The sequence below is a fragment of the Adiantum capillus-veneris genome, chromosome 15 (genome assembly GCF_014529385.1).
Source record: "Adiantum capillus-veneris isolate H3 chromosome 15, ASM1452938v2, whole genome shotgun sequence".
Classification (NCBI taxonomy): domain Eukaryota; kingdom Viridiplantae; phylum Streptophyta; class Polypodiopsida; order Polypodiales; family Pteridaceae; genus Adiantum; species Adiantum capillus-veneris.
Window position 1 is genome coordinate 26,679,329 of NC_140945.1, and position 18,883 is coordinate 26,698,211.

At 41.7% G+C, this 18,883-nt stretch overlaps 1 protein-coding gene across 1 annotated transcript in view; it reads right to left on the reverse strand.

The window, feature by feature from the left end:
* The window catches only part of LOC147440418 (uncharacterized), a 34,147-nt gene extending 20,471 nt beyond the window's left edge, over window positions 1-13,676 (reverse strand). Inside the window, exon 1 of the mRNA XM_086530156.1 lies at window positions 13,518-13,676. Within this exon, the coding sequence (XP_086386282.1) occupies window positions 13,518-13,633 (116 nt within the window). The 5' untranslated portion in view covers window positions 13,634-13,676. The remainder of the gene's footprint in view (window positions 1-13,517) is intronic.
* Window positions 13,677-18,883: the final 5,207 nt, after the last annotated feature.

Here is an 18,883-nt window from a genome sequence, read left to right on the forward strand (position 1 = left end):
AATAGATATCATCCCGGTAGCTCTCCTCCCAACTTTGCGCCTTATCGAGGAAGCCGTCCTCAACAAGAGGAAATTAGGAAGCAAGTGGAACACCTACTTAGTCGTAGGTTGATTAAGCCTAGTAGCTCGCCCTTTTGTTCTCTAGTTCTTCTTGTTCAGAAAAAGGATGGCAGCTTCAAAATGTACATCGACTATCGGGCACTCAACAAAATAACTGTGAAGAACAAGTTTCCCATTCCACGAATTGATGACATTTTGGATCGCCTAGGTGGCGCCAAGATTTTCAGCAGGATTGATCTAAAGAGCGGCTATCACCAGATCAGGGTGATTCCACAAGATACCCACAATACTGCTTTCCATACTTCTTTTGGGTTATACGAATTCTTGGTGATTCCTTTCGGATTAACTAATGCACCGGCAACTTTCAATCGCATGATGAAGCGCATCTTTAGGGGTCACCGCCAATATGTTGGCACTTTCTTTGATGATATTCTTGTGTTTAGCAGGAATGAAGAAGAGCATCCGCAACATTTGGAAATTGTTTTGCAACTTCTTCATGAGAATCAGCTTCTCATCAATGGTAAGAAAAGTGTGTTCTTCATGCATAAAATAAATTATCTTGGGCATGTGATCTCTTTAGAAGGCATTCAAATGGATCTAGAGAAGATCACAATAATCCAAGAATGGCCAGATCTTCATGATGTGCATGAGGTGCGATCTTTTATGGGGTTATGCTCTTACTATCGCCGCTTCATCAAGCATTTTGCCCACATTGCTTCTCCTCTACATGACCTAACCAAGAAGAATAGCACTTTTCAATGGAAGGAGAAAGAGAGGGCAGCTTTTCAAAAGCTGAAAATCTCACTCACTTCAGGCCCAGCTCTCATCATCCCCGACTTGGCAAAACCATTCATAGTCGAAGCAAATGCTTGTGGCAATTGCATTGGTGTTGTGCTCAATCAAGAAGACCATGCAGTAGCTTTTGAAAGCCGACGCCTAAATGATGCATAGAAGAGGTATGATATTTATGAGAAAGAGCTTTTGGCTGTGGTTCATGCTTTAAAGAATTGGAAACATTATCTCTTAGGCAATGAATTCATTGTAAGAACTGATCACCAAAGCTTGAAGTATTTCAGCACTCAAAAGCACTTACAGGAAAGGCATGCAAAGGTGGGAAAACTTTTTGTCTATGTTTCATTTTTCAAATCTTATATACTCCTGGCAAGAACAATGTGGTCGCAGACGCTCTTTAAAGAGTCCCCCAAATTTCAACCATCACAATGGCTCATCACGAAGCCTTTCATGGTATGAAAAATACCTATGACAGGGATGCGGATTTTCAAACAATATGGTTGAAGTTGCAAGAAGGAGAACCTCATCCAAACTACTGGATCAAAGATGGATATCTCATGATGGATAATCGGCTATGCATCACTCTCCCTCTTCGTCAAAAAGTACTTACAGAAAGTCATGAACCACCTTATGCAGGACATAGAGGACAAGCAGCCACTCTTAAGTGCTTTAGAGCGCTGTTTCTACTGGCCAACGCTTCGAAAGGAAACATATACCTTCATAAGTTCAGAATAGTCTGAACTCACGAATTATAAGAGGGAATAAAGCACTCATAAAACTATAAAAGCAAGGGACACAAGAAAAGAAAAGAAAAACAAAAACAAACAAACAAACAAACTAACTAAATCACTTTGTTTGCTACGAAACAAAACTAGATAAAACAAAAAATTATTAACTTAAAAATGTTTTTAGAAAAGGCATGTGTAAAATAAGTTGACGCAACGTATTTGGCTTAAAACAAGTAGTCAACTTTAAGCAAAAAAAAAAAAGGATAAGACATTTTAAAAACTTAAGCCTAAAAATCAAACTTCACACACCAACTTCTAACGAAACACATTCTTAAGTCCTCAGGTAAGCTAAATACGAAATCGAAAAATGAATACTACTACAAACCTACGAAGAGCAAAGAACCAAACTTGACAATATGTGATCTCAACTTCGCTGCTTGTCCAAACAAGAAGAATAAGATTATCACCTTTATCATGCATAGCTTGGACAATAGCTATGACATCCCTACTCACGTCGTCAGTGCCCAAGAGTAGGTGCATGTTTATATAGCGGTCATTCATGCTTTGAACGTACTCTACAAAACCAACGAGCTGAGTTTCTATCACCCTCCGGAGGTGATGGGCATACTCAGCCATGATAAAGGCTAACATTTGTCAAGCTTCGAAAGGATACACACAACTACATCAAAAAATGTCTGGTTTGTCAAAAATCAAAGTTTGAAAGACAAAAGGCTCCAGGATTATTACAACCTTTGCCAATACCAGATGGTCCTTGGGAGTCTATCACCATTACAAGATTCCAAGGACACCACAAGGGAATGACATGATTTGGGTCATCATAGATAGATTTAGTAAGCAAGCACATTTCATTTCTTGCCATAAAACATTGAAGTCTTCACAAGCTACACGACTTTTTATACAACATATCTTTAGGTTGCATGGTGTGCCTTCAGAAATTATTTCTGATAGGGACTCCAAGTTTACCAATAATTTCTGGTGTGCTTTATTTGAGAATTTGGGAACAACCTTAAAGTTCTCCTCATCATTTCATCCACAGACGGATGGGCAAACTGAAGTCATGCATCTCATTTTACTTGATATGTTAAAAGCTTATGTTAGCAAGCAGAAGTCACAGTGGGAGAAGTATTTACCTCTATTGGAGTTTGCCTACAACACCCGACACTCCTCTACAAGGAAGGCTCCTAACGAAATAATTCATGGAAGAATAATACCTCCACCTATTATGCGTACCAAAGACAAGATTTTTGCCGCTGATGAGTTTGTTTCGGACTTGAAGACAGCTATGAATCAAGTCCGAGCCACTATCAAAGTTGCCCAAGAACGACAAAAGAAGCAAGCAGATGAGCGACGAAGGCATTTGGTTTTCAAAGAAGGACAATATCTTACTAAAGTTTGATAAGAACAGGTTAAAGCAAAGTTCAAGGAAAACAAGGTCTTTTCCGAAGCTGTCGAAAAGATACTTTGGACCCTTCAAGGTCATCAAGAAAATTAATGAAGTATGCTACAAGCTAGAACTCCCAAGTCATTGGAAGATACATAATTCGTTTCATGTAAGCCTATTAAAGCCTTACATGGGATCAATACCAGAGGAGAGAGGAGCCTATTACAGAGGATCCCCTACAAGTTGAAGACACAGAGCAACTCATTCAACCCGAACAAATCCTCTTTCATAAGAATCGAACTACAAAAAGTGACCTTCTAACACAGAAATTTCTATTGTAGTTTAAAGATTTACCCACAACAGACGCCAAGTTGGTGGATGAAAATTTCATGCGGGCTTACCCGGAGATTCTTAAACAATATGAGGAAGCTTTTCAGTTGAGGACAGCTGAATAAGAGCGGGTGGGCTGTCACACCTCAATAGAAAAGAACTTGTATCCTTTTTCTATTAATCTTGATTTTACAAGTATGTTTTCCTTTTGTAAAACAAGATAGCTAGAACACTGCACCATAGGATGATCACCGATGAGTAGTCACAGGTTAAGGTGGATCCCAACAGTGGGTTAGAACATAGATAGTGCACACTCCCACCTAGATAACCCAATAGGGTGCCTGTGACTTGTAACTCATGCATATCGGGATCATACTTGCACATAGAAAGGGTTGATGCCTTAGAGTGTGGGCTAGATCCGCCTGAAAAGACAATTACAATCAACAAGATGACATGATCATGAAGATTGCTCATTATGCAGATGTCTGCTGAATGCATCGAATGCTTTATCTCCTCATAGAGATATTAAATCCATGTTTTGAAGCAAAAACCGTATTGTACTCGGAAAGAGCTTTCAAATGATACCCATATTAATGTGTGTTTTTAGCAGTTCCAAGATGGAAACTTCTAGAAGATTCTAGAAGGGAGATTCTAGAAGGAAGGTTCCAAATGTGTACTTAAACTCACTCTCGGGTTGATTGTAACTGAGCTCAATCCTAAGGTACTTGGGTTGAGTAGAAATCTATTTCCTTCCGGGGGGGGGTGCCCATCTTCAACCCTCAATTTGCCTCTTGTCTCTTTGAAGTATTGTGATTAATTTTTGTCAACTTCTTTAAGCGTTAAGCACTCTTAGTTGTACGGGGCTCTTACATGAAGAGAAGAATCAAGATGCGTAAGTTTGAAGCTGGACTCCAACCGACACATCAAAAAGCAGGAAGCTATATCCTCGAAACACCCTTCAAATTATGATGCAATCTGCTTTGGTCGTTGTCGAAAGAGCCTCCTCGCAAACAAGAGTTTAGTACCTTTCATGCAAAGCAAAAGACTCTCTTCACTGAGACAGATACTCCCTCTTGAAAGTGGCCTTCAAATCAACCCAAAGGTCAAGACAAGAAGCCATAGGGAATTAAGAAAGTAAATACCTTACTCTTTCTCAGCAAAAGGCTTACATGGAAGAGGGAAATTGTTTCTTTTGTGGTGAAAAAGGTCACACAAAACCAGATTGCCCACATCTCAAGAAAGACTATCCGTCTCCTACCTCAAATTCAGTCCTTGATGTACAAGCTAACATCAGGAAGGAGAAAGGTAAACGGAAACTCTTAAAAGGATGAGACAGTTTAAATGGGTAGAGTCCTGATCTTATTTGATCTAGACTCAACAAGACAACTTTATTTCACTGGACACCTCAAAATCTCTTAGTCTCACTCCATAGGGGTTGGGAACCCCTTTTGAGGGGTTGACCGCGAACTCTACTATTCAAGGATATCTAAGTTTGAAGATCGGCAAGTACTATGATCGAGAATCTTTTCTAGTTGCGATGCTATTTTGGGAATGCCCTGGTATTACAAAATTCATCCTATCTCAGTCTATGTGTCACAAAGTGATGACGTGGCGGACAGCAGAAACCCTAATTTCTGCCAGAAACCCTAAAATTCTTGCAAACCCTAGAAACCCTAATTTTCTAAAATCGCGGAGGCGGAATATTAAAAAAAAAAAATGAGCGACGCAAATCTCAGCTTTTCGCTTTGATTTGGAAGAAAGAAAGAGAAAAAGAGAACTTGTGACTCTCATTGAGAGAGAGAGAGAATCTGCTTTTGCTTTCAAGCTTTTGGGGCTCTGCTTTTGGGCATCCCTTGTAACCTTTAAATTAGTGGTGAGGGCCCCACTTCTCAGAGCATCTGGACGCAAATTCTGAGAGTGAAACCCTAACCGCTCTCTTGTACTTTGATGATTGATTAATACAAAAGAAATACCGAAAGGGGCGCCAGTCTTTGGGGCCAATATCTCTAGGCACGGAACTCCGCCGGGCCAGTGCAAATCTATTGTGATCTGTGAATTGTTTTGAAGTGGTTATTTGGTGCTGTCGCGGTTGATTCTTGACTTGGAGTGTCCAAGTCTGTTACACTATGTAAGCAAGAAATTGTCCTTTTGTTTTAAAGGGCAACAGCATGATGTAGATGCTAGTGAAAGTCATTGGCCCATACCCATGGTCAGTCACAACACTGTTAAGGAGAAATAAAGAAGACTTCCTTGATTTCTGTCAAAAGAGAGAAATGAATGGTGATAATGTTTTATCGAATTTAGATAAAAATCGTCTGACTTTTCTTAATCAGTACCAAAATTGCTTTAGTGGCACTCTCCCCTATGAATTGCCTCCTGAAACACCAAAAGATCATCATATCAATCTAATTTCGGGCAGCTTGCCTCCAAATCAACCACCTTACAGAATTAGCTTATTACAACAGGAAGAACCCTTAAACAGGTAAATTAACTTTTAGAAAAGTGTCTTATTCGACCTAGTACATCTCCATATTGTTCACCATTTTGCGTGCTCAAAAAAAAGACGACACTTTTCAAATGTGCATTGATTATCGTTCTCTAGATAAGATTACAATCAAAAACACATTTCCGATTCTAGAATTGATGATATTTGAAGTAAGCTATAAGGGGCACAAATTTTCAGCCGCATAGACCTCGAGCGGCTATCATCAAATCCATATTGCTCCTGAAGATATACATAAGACTGCAGTCCGTACAACCTTCGGATATTGTACCAGGTTTTAGTAATGTCTTTCAGCCTTACTAATGCTCCAACAACTTTCAATCAAATGATGGATCGAATATTTCGTCCTCATCGACAATTTGCAGGAATCTTTTTTGACAATATCTTGGTCTTCTCTCGCACAGAGGAAGAACACAAACGGCATTTGCAGATTGTGTTCAACGAATTGAAGAAGCATAAAATTCAAGTTAATGCTAAGAAAAGTAAATTTTTCTTAACTGAAATTTCACTATTTGGGACATATAGTCTCTCATAATCAAGTACGCATGGACCTCGCAAAGATTCAAGCTATTTCAAAGTGGCCGCAGCCTACTTTTGTTCATGATGTCCAAAATTTCCTTCGACTTTGTTCCTACTATAGATGCTTTATTTGCCATTTCGCTCATGTAGTTACACCTCTCCATGACCTCACATAGGAAAAGATATCTTTTATGTGGGGAATTAAACAAAAGGAAACTTTTGAAAAGCTTAAGTACCTTCTTACCATGGACCAATCCTCATTATACCTGATCTCCAAAAACCGTTTGAAGTACAATGTGATACCTAAGGCAATTGCATTTGTTTAGTTCTTAATTAAGAAGGCCACGCAATAGCTTAGAAAAGTAGACGACTTCACGATGCAGAGCTTCATGCTTCTATTTATAAGAAGGAACTCATGGCAGTAATACATGCTCTTTCCGTTTAAAAGCGTCATATTCTTGGAGCAGATTTTATAATCAAGACCGACCATCAAAGTCTTCAATATTTTCTCTCCCAACGCAAGTTGTCCGCGATGTAAAAATTTCCTTTCTATGTTTCACTTCCAAATTTTTATATACTTCTCGAAGTAAAAATTGTAAATACAGATGCTCTCTCGATGGCCCCAAGTAAATGCTATACAAGCATACACCATCAAGGAGTAGAATGTCTACCCGAGATGTATCCTGACAACATGGATATCTATATTTTCATCAAGCTCTTTGCCTGGCACGTCTACTTAGAACAAAAGTGATGGATAAGCCACATGCTTCTACTTATGCGGGACATAGAGATATAATGTCCACAACACAGGCTTTAGAAAGATATTTACTGTGTAGCATGCCAAAAGGCTAAGTATGATCATCATAAAACTTTTGGCTTACTTCAACCCCTATCGATACCTCAAGTACCCTTGGAAAGTGTTATTGATTTTATAATGGATTTGCCACGGACTTCAAATGAAAATGATGTAATCTCGACTATTATAGACAGATTCACTAAGCAAGCTCATTTCATTTTAATAAGAAAAACCATCAAAGCTTATCACATGACCAAGATCTTTGTGGCACATATTTTTAAACATCATGGTATGCCCAAAACGAGTATAAGTGATCGCAATCCGCGAATAACTAGTAATTTTTGGAGAGCACTTTTTATGAATCTAGGAACTAAGCTAAATTTTTTCTCACCTTGTCATCCTCGACAAATAGACAAAGCAAAATCACTACCTTTACAATTGAAGTGCTATGTTTCAAATAACCAACGAGAATGAGAGAAGTATTTACCCCTAATAGAATTTGCCTATAAAATAACATTAAAAAGAGTAAAAAGAGAGGATGATGGGCACTTTGACCAAAAGCCCATTCAAAAACTGTAAATCAAGAACTAGAGCCACCAAAAGCCACTAGTGGTGAAGATGACAATGAGCAACTACGAGAAGCTCAGTGTCGCGCAAAGCCCGCCAATTGGTAAAATCTGTAAGAAACTGCTAACGTGTTAAAGCCTAAAGAATGGAGCCAACTTACAGATGTGGCCGAGGGGCCTAAACCCTAAGAAGACCAAGTAACAAAAGAAGTCCTACCAACTTATGACCCTGTTCGATGGGGCCCCAAGTGACATAAAGGAAGAAAATAAAGCAGGATCCGGACACGCACCAAAAACTAATGACGTGCAGATTTCCAAAAATTGCGTTGGGATGATGACGTGGCAGGCTGTAAGGATTTCCACGTTTTGCGCTAGCTGATGACGTGGCAAGCTGTACGGATTTCCGTAAATTACGCTGACAGCTTTTTGGCTTTGCTTTTGGACCAAATGCTTTTGAGTTTGAAGGCTTTTCACTGTAATTGCTTTTTAGGCCAAGGGCCTTTAAATATGACGTTAGGGCTCATTCTCTAGCATGCATCCTGGAGAAGGTGCAGAGTCTGAAGTACAGGCTTGTACTGTGTTGATGCAATATAAAGAAATACCGAAAGGGGCGCCAAGGTTTGGGGCCAATACTCTCTGGGTGGAATTCTGCCACTCCGTGTCGCGTGTCATCTCTCTCTCTCTCAGTTCAGTTGTTATTGAAGTGTAAAAAGTCTGTTCAGTCTGTTCTTTTCTATTGGCACGTGGTGCCCGTCTTGTGACAGTGGTATCAGAGCATCAAGCGTGTGCTTTTCTGAAAGCATACAGGTCCTACCAAAGAGCAGACAGAGCTATTGGAATTTTATTCGAGGTATCTTCGCCCTCCCGAACCCGGACTTATTAGCCACTCCCACCCTTACTTCATCGGGCGCACTCCCGTCTTCACCGCTCATGTCTTACACAGCATAAGCCAATTGAGATCACTTGCAAGAGAAGGATCCAGATTTGTTTCAAGTCACTGTTTTTCTCAGAAGCAGTGCCATGCAAATGTTGATGTCTACAGCTACCAAGCAGCATACTCCAAGGACTTGGCAAGCTTTCAAGAAAATTTTTGCCCAAAGTTATATAGTTTCTGACATCTTCCTTCGGGGTGCAACTTCTGGCAGAGTGGGGTATCCTAAAATGCTTGCCATGGAAACCCTAGCAGATTATATCTTGAAATTTCTCGACATCTCTCAATAGATGTCTCTTCTCGAGTTGATAACCTTGGAAGTTCGGTGCGATTGCTATCTTGGGACTGCCATCGCCGCCAAAGAAACACTACCTGTCCAAGAGCTGATGGACCATGCTGTGCTCGGCTACGACCTTACGGAATGAACCTAACCCTAATTTTTGGTGCAAGTTCCAGGATGGAGAGTCAGCCGACTTTTCGAGTTGGACTGATGTCGAGATTGCTTTTTAAGTTTGAAATCTGTTTGAGAACTTGCTGGTGATCCTGTTTGAAATTTGTTTGAAATGGATGGTATCTGTTTTGAACCTGTTTTGGTGCCGATTTGAATTGTTTGACTCCGGTTTTAATACTGGTTTCAATGATTGGTGATTTTACTCCCGGGTGGAGTAGTGAGAAATGTTGTTTGAGAATGCTTGTTCATACTCATGGCCCAGACCCTTGTGGTTATTTGCAGGGGAAGTATTGAATGATTGAAAAGTGTTGTTTTTACTCATGGCCCGAACCCTTGTGGTTATTTACGGGGGGAGTATTGTTGTTGTTACTCATGGCCCGGACCTGCATGGTTATTTACGGGGGAAGTATTAAGAAGTCTGAGTAGTGGTTACTCTCAGCACCTCCAAATGACGCAAGCTGCGGTCTGGGGGACGTTTGGTTGTAAAAGGCCTCTATATCTCATGGCCCGGACCTTTTCAAGTTATTTGCGGGAGGAGTGATGAGGGAGTTGTTGAACAGCTCATGGCCCAAACCTAGATGGTTATTTGCAGGGGGAGTGTTCATCGGCGACTTTATGTTTCTATGTCTTGTAACATGCATATGTGAGCATTAATGTTGCATTGTTATGTGCCGGCTACTGAATATTCCTAATTGGATGAGATTGACTGGGTATGTAATTTTAGTGCATCAAGACACCCGTGGAAGATCAGTACCGTCTCGGTTTGATGGCTACTTTAACTACACCGGAACATCCAGAGTTCCAATATGGACAAAAGGAGAAGCTAACTCCTTGATCAAAAGAGCAAAAAGGAGAAGCTAACTCCTTGATCAAAAGAGCCGAAAGGAGAAGTTAACTCCTTGATCAAAAGAGCAAAAAGGAGAAGCTAACTCCTTAATAAAAAGAGCAAATTGATTGTCCCTCGGAATGTCCCTCGAAAATTATTGAGCTAACTTGAGTTGTTTTCCAGATATGCTGTAATCGCGGACGATTACTCTCTTTCAAGAAGGGAGATGTAACAAATTGTTGAGGTATCAAAGCCTAAAGAATGGAGCCAACTTACAGATGTGGCCGAGGGGCCTAAACCCTAAGAAGAACAAGTAACAGAAGAAGTCCTACCAACTTATGGGGACCCCGTTCGATGGGGCCCCAAGTGACATCAAGGAAGAAAATAAAGCAAGATCCCGACACAAGCCAAAAACTGATGACGTGGCAGATTTCCGAAAATTGCGTTGGGATGATGACGTGGCAGACTGTACGGATTTCCATAAATTACGCTGGCAGCTTTTTGGCTTTGCTTTTCGACCAAACGCTTTTGAGTTTGAAGGCTTTTCACTGTAATTGCTTTTTAGGCCAAGGGCCTTTAAATATGAGGTTAGGACTCATTCTCTGGCATGCTTCCTGGAGAAGGTGCAGAGTCTGGTGTACCAGCTTGTACTGTGTTGATGCAATATAAATAAATACCGACAAGGGCGCCAGGTTTGGGGCCAATACTCTCTGGGGTGGAATTCCGCCACTCCGTGTCGCGTGTCGTCTCTCTCAGTTCAGTTGTTATTGAAGTGCTAAAAGTATGTTCAGTCTGTTCTTTTCTATTGGCACATGGTGCCCGTCTTGTGACAAAAATCCGATAGCAAAAGGTAATAGAGAAATAAGAGGGAGAGCAATCGGGGACAAAGGTGAGGGTGAAGAGACAACTGACATCACCAAGAGACTTCAGCAGGATGACACAAGGTGGGTAACAAAGCACTGCACTGAAGAGACAACTGACATCACCAAGAGACTTCAGCAGGATGGCACAAGGTGGGTAACAAAGCACTGCACTGAAGCAGACAAGGAGCTTTCATCCAGAAGAGCGAGCGATCCACTTGCTGAAGGTGGCTCCTTAAGACCATAACTTCAGAGGGAACTCCAAGGAGGCTCTGAAAATTATGTCCAATTGAAAACCGTCTGAAGAGTCCCAGGAGAGCGAGGAGAGATAAAACACACAAACAATAACAAAAACAAAAGCAAAAGAAAGAAAAACACAAGAACAATAAACTTGAAGGACATGCATCCACACGCGTGCGTACACACATACCCAAAAGCACATCCTCAGAGGGCAACAAAACACACACTCGTACTCACATACACACACCCTGAAAGATACAAACAAGAACACTCTCTCTCTCTCTCTCTCTCTCTCTCTCTCTCTCTCTCTCTCTCTCTCTCTCTCTCTCTCTCTCTCTCTCTCTCTCTCTCTCTCTCTCTCTCTCTCTCTCTCTCTCTCTCTATGTATATATATATATATATGCTATACCTTCCGTGAAGGCCGTGCAGAGGCTACAAAGTGCGCTCGGAGGTGAAGGGCAGCCCGTAAAAGCTTATGTACGTCCCTTTGAGAATAAGGGCACTCAAATGAGCACTTTACCGGCTGTCCACACAAATTTTCAGCACTCTTGACGAGTTCCTGACGTAAATTTCAGCCAAAGCATCCTCCCTTGGGCACCCCACAAGCGAGCACTTAACCGTAGTGACCGCTCCCACATAGAGAAATCCATAACATAACACACAACCGTTTCCGACTATGGGTACATCAAATTTCAGCCATTAGGCTAGCATTTCTTGCATCATAATAATTTCGGGACGGAGAACGGTGCAAGCTAGTTCATGTGGTATGAATTAAATTAATAATAGAAAAATCTCCTTAGGGGGGAGACCAGCTCCCTAGTATCGTCTTCCCTATGAATTGTTTTCTAAGTAATATTCTCTGTGGATTCCTACATGATATAATTTTTCAATAATTTTGAAAGTAATTAAGTGGATGCTTCCATTTCTGTGACATCACTAGCATGTTCTAAAAATCTTGACAATTCCCGATGTGCTATTGGGGATATCTAGCATGCACGCAACAAGTTTACAAGCAAGGATAGTGGATGAAAATAGTTCACAATATTTCTTAGCTCAAGGCATGAGGTGCACATGAGGACAATGACGACCTTTTACTAGAAAGGCTCCAATCTCTTACAGCCTTGCCCTGACCCCTCCCAAGGAGCCCTGGCCATGATGTTATACAAGTAATACAGGCAATATCAATTCCACAGCAAGGTAGCTTGTACCATCTCATTGCCCCTTCAATGTTCCCCCATTTTTTTTGAACTTGTTTTACAGAACAGATCTTCAAGAAAACTACTTTATACGGAAAACTTCTTAGAAGCTTTGTGAAATTCTCCATAAGTGACCCGCTCTCCTTTGCAATGCTAAACAAATAAATTGTTAGATGAACTTGTCCAATCCTTGATCTCAAACTTTACCTTTGCTTCTCCTTACTGGCACATGTGCAGCAGCTCGAGTATTATTTCGTGAATTTTGGGAACCACAGATTGCAGATCCTTCACTAAATAACTCCTTCAAAATGAGAGACCACAAGGGACTATGCTTTCAAGCTGCTATTACCTGGCCCGTATCACCTATGAAAATGAGATCAATGTGCCTTGTAGATTCCACAGAGGTTCCCTTACCATCTACAAGCCACTAGCCTCATAACTACTCTCCCACTTTCCCAACCTTATATCCAAAAAAAAACTACATAGAAACAGCAAGGTGTCAAATGTAGAGAATTTTCCTACCCTGTTGAGCTAAGAACTTCTCAATAAGTCCAATGCACAGTGAATTCATCTCTGAAATTCCTGAAAATGATTCATTGAGCTTGCAAGAGAAACATGATGCATCTCTCACCTAATGTCCAAAAATATACAAGTCTGCCCCCTTGTTAAGGAATCAACCTTTTACGTTCAGGAAAACAACAGCTGGCAGTCCTACCATTATGGAAACCCAAGTGGATATATATATTATATATATATGAAACCCTAGAGAACTCTCCAGAAAATTGTAAGAGCGTTGTGTTCATCTCGCGATATCACAGCATCATTTTCCATAAAATCAGTCCATAAGTTCGCTTAGACTGAGAACTGCTATCAAAAGCCTGGGTCATGGGTAGAGAAAAGGACAAACTTGAGGTCCACTGTTTACCCAGATATGATAATACAGGCAATACCCTTAAGCTATGGCAAATCTAGGTGGGACAGATATGCAGAGCAGGACTTGTAAGCAACATCGGTACAGAGAACCCACAAGTGACTCGCAAAGGAATGCTCTGGTGAAAGCCCTGCTGCTCTTCTGATATGCAGTGCAGGACTTACAAGCAACATCAGTACAGAGAACCCACAAAAGGAATGCTCTGGTGAAAGCCCTGCTGCTCTTCCTATGACAAGTGCAAAATTAGCTTTCAAAAACGACTAAGCAGCTAGCGGCAATCAAGAGAAGCGGGAAACAAAATATCAGATTGCGAGAATCCATGTGATGGATCATGATGCATGCTAAAGCGCAAAGGCGAAATCAGAGGCAAATGCAGAAGAGCTTACCAGTGAGCGCAGAAGGAGGTAGTGCTGCTAGGCTCACCCATAACTGCGTTGCAGGACGTCGTCTCGCTTTCTCTTCTCTGCGACCACAATCTCTCGGTCAAGCCTTCATCGCTCATTTAATGAACTTTTCGTGCCAGGTCGGAAGCTCACGTACCTAGAAGAGAGGAAAAATCACGTGGTAGATTCTATCTAGGCCTGCCCTCCGCTTTAAGTGCCACGAGCCGGGGCGGCCCACGGGGTCCCAACCATGGGATCAATGGCTCTTGTGCAAAGTCAAGGGCGTTCGCAGATCTCGGTCGTCAATGCGTAAAATCTAAACTCAAGATCCCGAGTTTAGTTTTTATAGTGGGGTCGATAATAAGTAAACTCGAGATCTCGAGTTTAGTTTTTATGTCGAAATCTATTGTATTAAGTTTAATTTTGCGAAAAAACACATCTATTTCAAGAAAACGCACGCGGGCGTGATGGTTAAGGCCCCGACTCTCAAGCTAGTGGTGAGGGTTCAAATCCCAGCTAGGGAAGCGCGGGCATTCCGAGATTAGGCCCCCCGGGGCCGATAAAACCTAAAGTCGAGATCCCGAGATTAGTTTTGAAAAATCTAAACTTGGGATCCTGAGTTTAGTTTCAGCAGATCGATGGTCCAGATTGATCTTTCACTTGGGACCATTGATCCCATGGTTGGGACCTCGTGGCACTTAAAGGGGAGGTAGGTCTGCCCCTCCTCGCACGGGCATGGGCAAGAGGGGATCAATGGGATCGAGTGCGATCTGAGCCGTCCAATGCACTTTGTGTAAATTCGGGTGCAGCAAAACTTGTAAATTTGGGTGCCTCCCCTCTCGTCCCCCGGATTTGAACCCTGGACGCCACCTTTGCAAGCTTATCACCTTAACCACCTCACATGCGCGTGCTCATTGAAAGCATTGGGAGAAGGATTTCTTCTATGATTAACCCGCCGTTGTGAAAATTTGGGTGAGCTTTAGTAACTTTGGGCAAATTGGTAAATTCGAGATGTGTCGCAAGATCAAGGGTCCACCATGCCCACATTCCCCAAAAAAGGCGTGAGCCATTGATCCCCTCTTGCTCATGCTCGTGTGAGATAGTGATGAGGAGGCCTTCCCAACATTGAGCCACCTTTAAAAAAACTTGTCCACCCAATATATTGGGCGGCGCTGGTGTAAAACACACAAGTTTGGACACTAATATTAAAAGTGTCCACACAAGCAATCTTTTATGCACATCAGCAAAAACCAAGCAGTCTACGCTACACCAACATCAAATTGTTTTGCGTATAAGCAAAATCAGCTATCAGCTCCGCCAGCAAGACATGAGTGTGCTAAGTTTGTTGCACTGCCATGACATGAGTACATGTGAAAAACAAGAATACAATTGATTTCTACAGCAAATCATACTTTTGCAAAGACATAACCCTACAAAACATGAGTACATGGATCTCTACAACAAACCATACTTCTTTAGAAGCTTGATACATCAAAACACCAACAACTAATTTGAATAGTGGATCCTGCAAAACACCAACGAACCATTCTTATTTAGAGATCTGATAGTGCACGAAATGAATTTGTACATTCGACTCATCAACATATTGATTTGTACTTCACGACCTATAAGACCACCATTGTTGCTGAACATGGGATCGTAAGTAACAGAATTGCATTAACACGATAATCACCAAGCTTTGACTCTACAACAAATTGTACTTGTGTGAAGACATAACCTTGCAAAACATGAGTACGTGGATTTCTACAACAATCCATACTTCTTTAAAAGCTTGATACATCAAAACACCAACAAACCATTGTAATCTGGAGACTTAGTCGTGCACAAAACGAATTCACACATTTGACTCATTGACATATTGATTTTTACTTGACGACCTGCTTCAACTCTCCAATACAAAAAACCTACGGCTCTCCAATACATAGAAGCTATTCGCTCCAACACATAAAAGATAATTGAGCTATTTGTTCTCAAACCTCTCATCAGCAAAATCATTGCCTCCAAAAACCGCACTCGCATTTCCCTACTCTCTTTCCTCAAACAGAACTCTAGCAATCTTATCTCATATATGTGCCCCGTTGACTGCAACATCAGTAGGAACATTGCATCCATTATGTGTCCTCTCTACTACTTGTGAATCCCTTGTGAATGGAGAGAGATAATTTTCACACTCGAGAGATTATAGAGTAGAGAGAGAGAGAGAGAGCACATGATATACGTGGTACACCCAATGTGGGCTACATCCACAGGAAAGCAGCCACTCAATGGCTTTAGTACTTCAAATTAGAAGTAGGTTACAAATGCCACCACCTCACATGCATCTTGTTTCATCAACTTCACAATGCATTTTGTGTGTAGAAGAGGCCTCCTCTTATAGGCCAAAAGGGTTGTCCTCTCTCATGGAGAGGCAACTGTGTGTAGCCGCCCTTGTGTAAACAAGTCTGAGTTGAATTCTCCCATGTGCCCATGTGTGACTGCCCTTGAGATGACAAGTTCGGCTAGAATTTGGTCATCGACCATTACCCAAAGACTTCCACCCACCGGCCAACCAACCGACCATTTTTCAACCACTTTTCGACCGCCTTCCGGCCATAATATATCGGCAAAAGGAATATTCTGATCGAGACTGAGCGTGAATTTTTGGTTTTTTGATGAGTGATTTTTAGTACGCACAATGGCTTCTCCTCATATCGGGGACCTTACAAATGTGTGTTTTTGAGACTAAAAGTTACAAGGGGTGAATCAGGCTCCATACTTAACAATTTCCCACTTGGAGACTGATCTCCACACCAAACCTATGACTTCTTTCCATCCTGGCTTCTAATCCTTGAATGTGTATTGAAGATGAGCAAAAGCTCAACTTCTCCTTGTTAGCCACATTTGTTAACATGTTCGTAGGATTTTCACTTGTGTGAACCTTTCCTAGCTTTAGTTGTCCCTCTTCCAAAAGAGTACGTATGAAGTGATATCTCACCTCAATGCGCTTTGTCATTGAGTAAAAGGCTGAATTCTTTGCAAGATGAATGGCGCTTTGACTGTCACTGTACAAGAAACAATTGTCTTGCCTATATCCAAACTCCTCGAAGAATCTGTGAAGCCACATAAAGGGCTGGAAAGAGGTCACCCTCTTCTCCTTCTTCTTCTTCACCTTCCTCCTCCTCTTCCGATGATAGCTATGGCTATTCTCTTAGAGAATACAAGAGGGGAGGACATCGCAAATCATGCCCTGCATGGTGAAGGTCACAAAGCTAAAGAAGTTCAAAGAGGGAGGAAAGAGTATCTCTTTTCTCACCTATGATGGCACCTTTGGTGCTACCGATAAAGCGTTGACCTTCATCCAGCAATTTGATGCGGCCTTTGGAGACGAGAGCTTCACGGAGTCCTCCAAGCTACGCCATGTAGCTATGCACTTCCAAAAATCAGCTCGTCAATGGTGGGCTAGCCTTCGTGGCAACAGCGAAGCCCCAAAGACATGGATGTAATGGAATTAGCCTTTTAACTTGAGTTGGAGTGGAAAGTGAATAACATATTGAGCATTTCCTTGAGCATTCTTTTGAGTATAGATTTATAGTGAGAAAGAAAGTGCTTGGATGGAGAGAGCAACACTAATACATTACTTCATTAACATGGCATGAGCAATCCTTGTAAAAGAGAGTAAGAGTTTAGAGAAATTGACACCAATAGAGGACTGGATTGCGAGGAATTTTTGGAATGTCGAAAAAACTTTCCTTACGCTTAAGGAGATACACCCACACCTTTCTGGTAGAATCATCTATGAACGTGAGAAAGTAGTTCGCCCCCCCTTGAGTTTTATGTGGCATTGGACCACACAAATCACTGTGCACCAAGTCTAGAGGTTCGCCTAGTTTCTTATTCAATGGCGAAGATGTCAATCTAGTCTGTTTGCCATATAGACAATGCTCACACAATGGAAAGTCCGTGTAATCTAACACAGGTAAGTAGCCAAAACGCTAAAGTGTTTTCATTCCCTTTTGGCTAATATGCCCTAGCCGGCTATGCCACAACTCAGGAGATGGCAGCTCGGCAACATAGATAGAGTGTTCCCCCTCCAATAGGCATTTGTATTATAGATTCTTCCATGACGGAAGACTTGTTTACAATACAACTGTTTGTGTTCCTTGAGACCTTCTTGATGAGATGAAGATGGTAAGCTTCACTCACCAAGTATTAGCATAACAACAATAAACATGATTAGCATGAACTTGGAAAATGCCCAGCCTCAATCCTAAGACCTCAAACATCATGAAAGGTGAGGAGAGCTGGGAGGGAGTGAAGAAGAAGAGAGAAGTAGAAGTAGCTCTACAAGAAAGCAATAACCCCTTGCACATATTCACTCATAGCTCTTGTAGCATAGCTTAGCATAGTGACAATGGAGATTAGAGAGATTGATAAGCAAGCATAAGCATTCTCTTGTGGGGATTTGCATCCATAGCCAAGAGCTTGTGGTAGTAGGCACTCAACTTCTCAAGCTTGGAGAAGGAGATGGAATCCTTGCTTCATAAGAGTATGAGAAGGGAAGAATGAGAGTGAGAGAGCTTGTGGGATGCTCAAACGAGAGAGAGAGAGAGAGAGAGAGAGAGAGAGAGAGAGAGAGAGAGAGAGAGAGAGCTAGGTCGACCCCCTTCCCTAGGCTTTCCTTGAAGCTTATTGGGCCATGTAGCCCTCTAGCCAATGAGAGCTTGGCTCCCTTTGGGACAATATGTGTAGTCTCTTGACAAGTGTCCTTCTTTCCCTCTTGTGAGGTTAAGCTAGCACCCCCGTTGCTTAAGCAAGCTGCCCCCTTGCCTGATTGAGCAATGTGCCTCTACACTTGACATGTGGTCCCTTTCCTTTCATAAGAGTATAGGTCCTTGGTGAGGTGCATACTTACTACACACATCCCTCCTTTGTAGGGCTCGTCCCCTCTTTGTAGCAAGATATTTGATCTTGGTAAGCAGGCAAGCCCCTTGCTTAAGCACAGCCCTAGCTTAAGCAAGCTGCCCCCTTGCCTGCTTGGATCTTAGTGACTAAAGAGTAAAAATTAAAGACTATGTCTTAAGGATTTTAACACTTAACCTTGGAGGTTTTAATGAAGACAACCCTAAGGTATTTTGCTTCATTGGTTAAGCTTGCTCTTTGATAGACCTTTTCTCATTTGGGCCCTTTTTTTAAAAAAAATAGAGGGAAAGAGTGGGGGAAGGGGGTGCTTTAGAAAAAAAAGAAAAAAACTCCAAGCACAAGCACTAGTGACTTGGATAGATTACCCCCATTCCAATATTCGTTGGACGCACCCTCCTTGTCTCTCACACGGACCGAGATCACTCAGCCATCAGAGAGGACTTGATTTA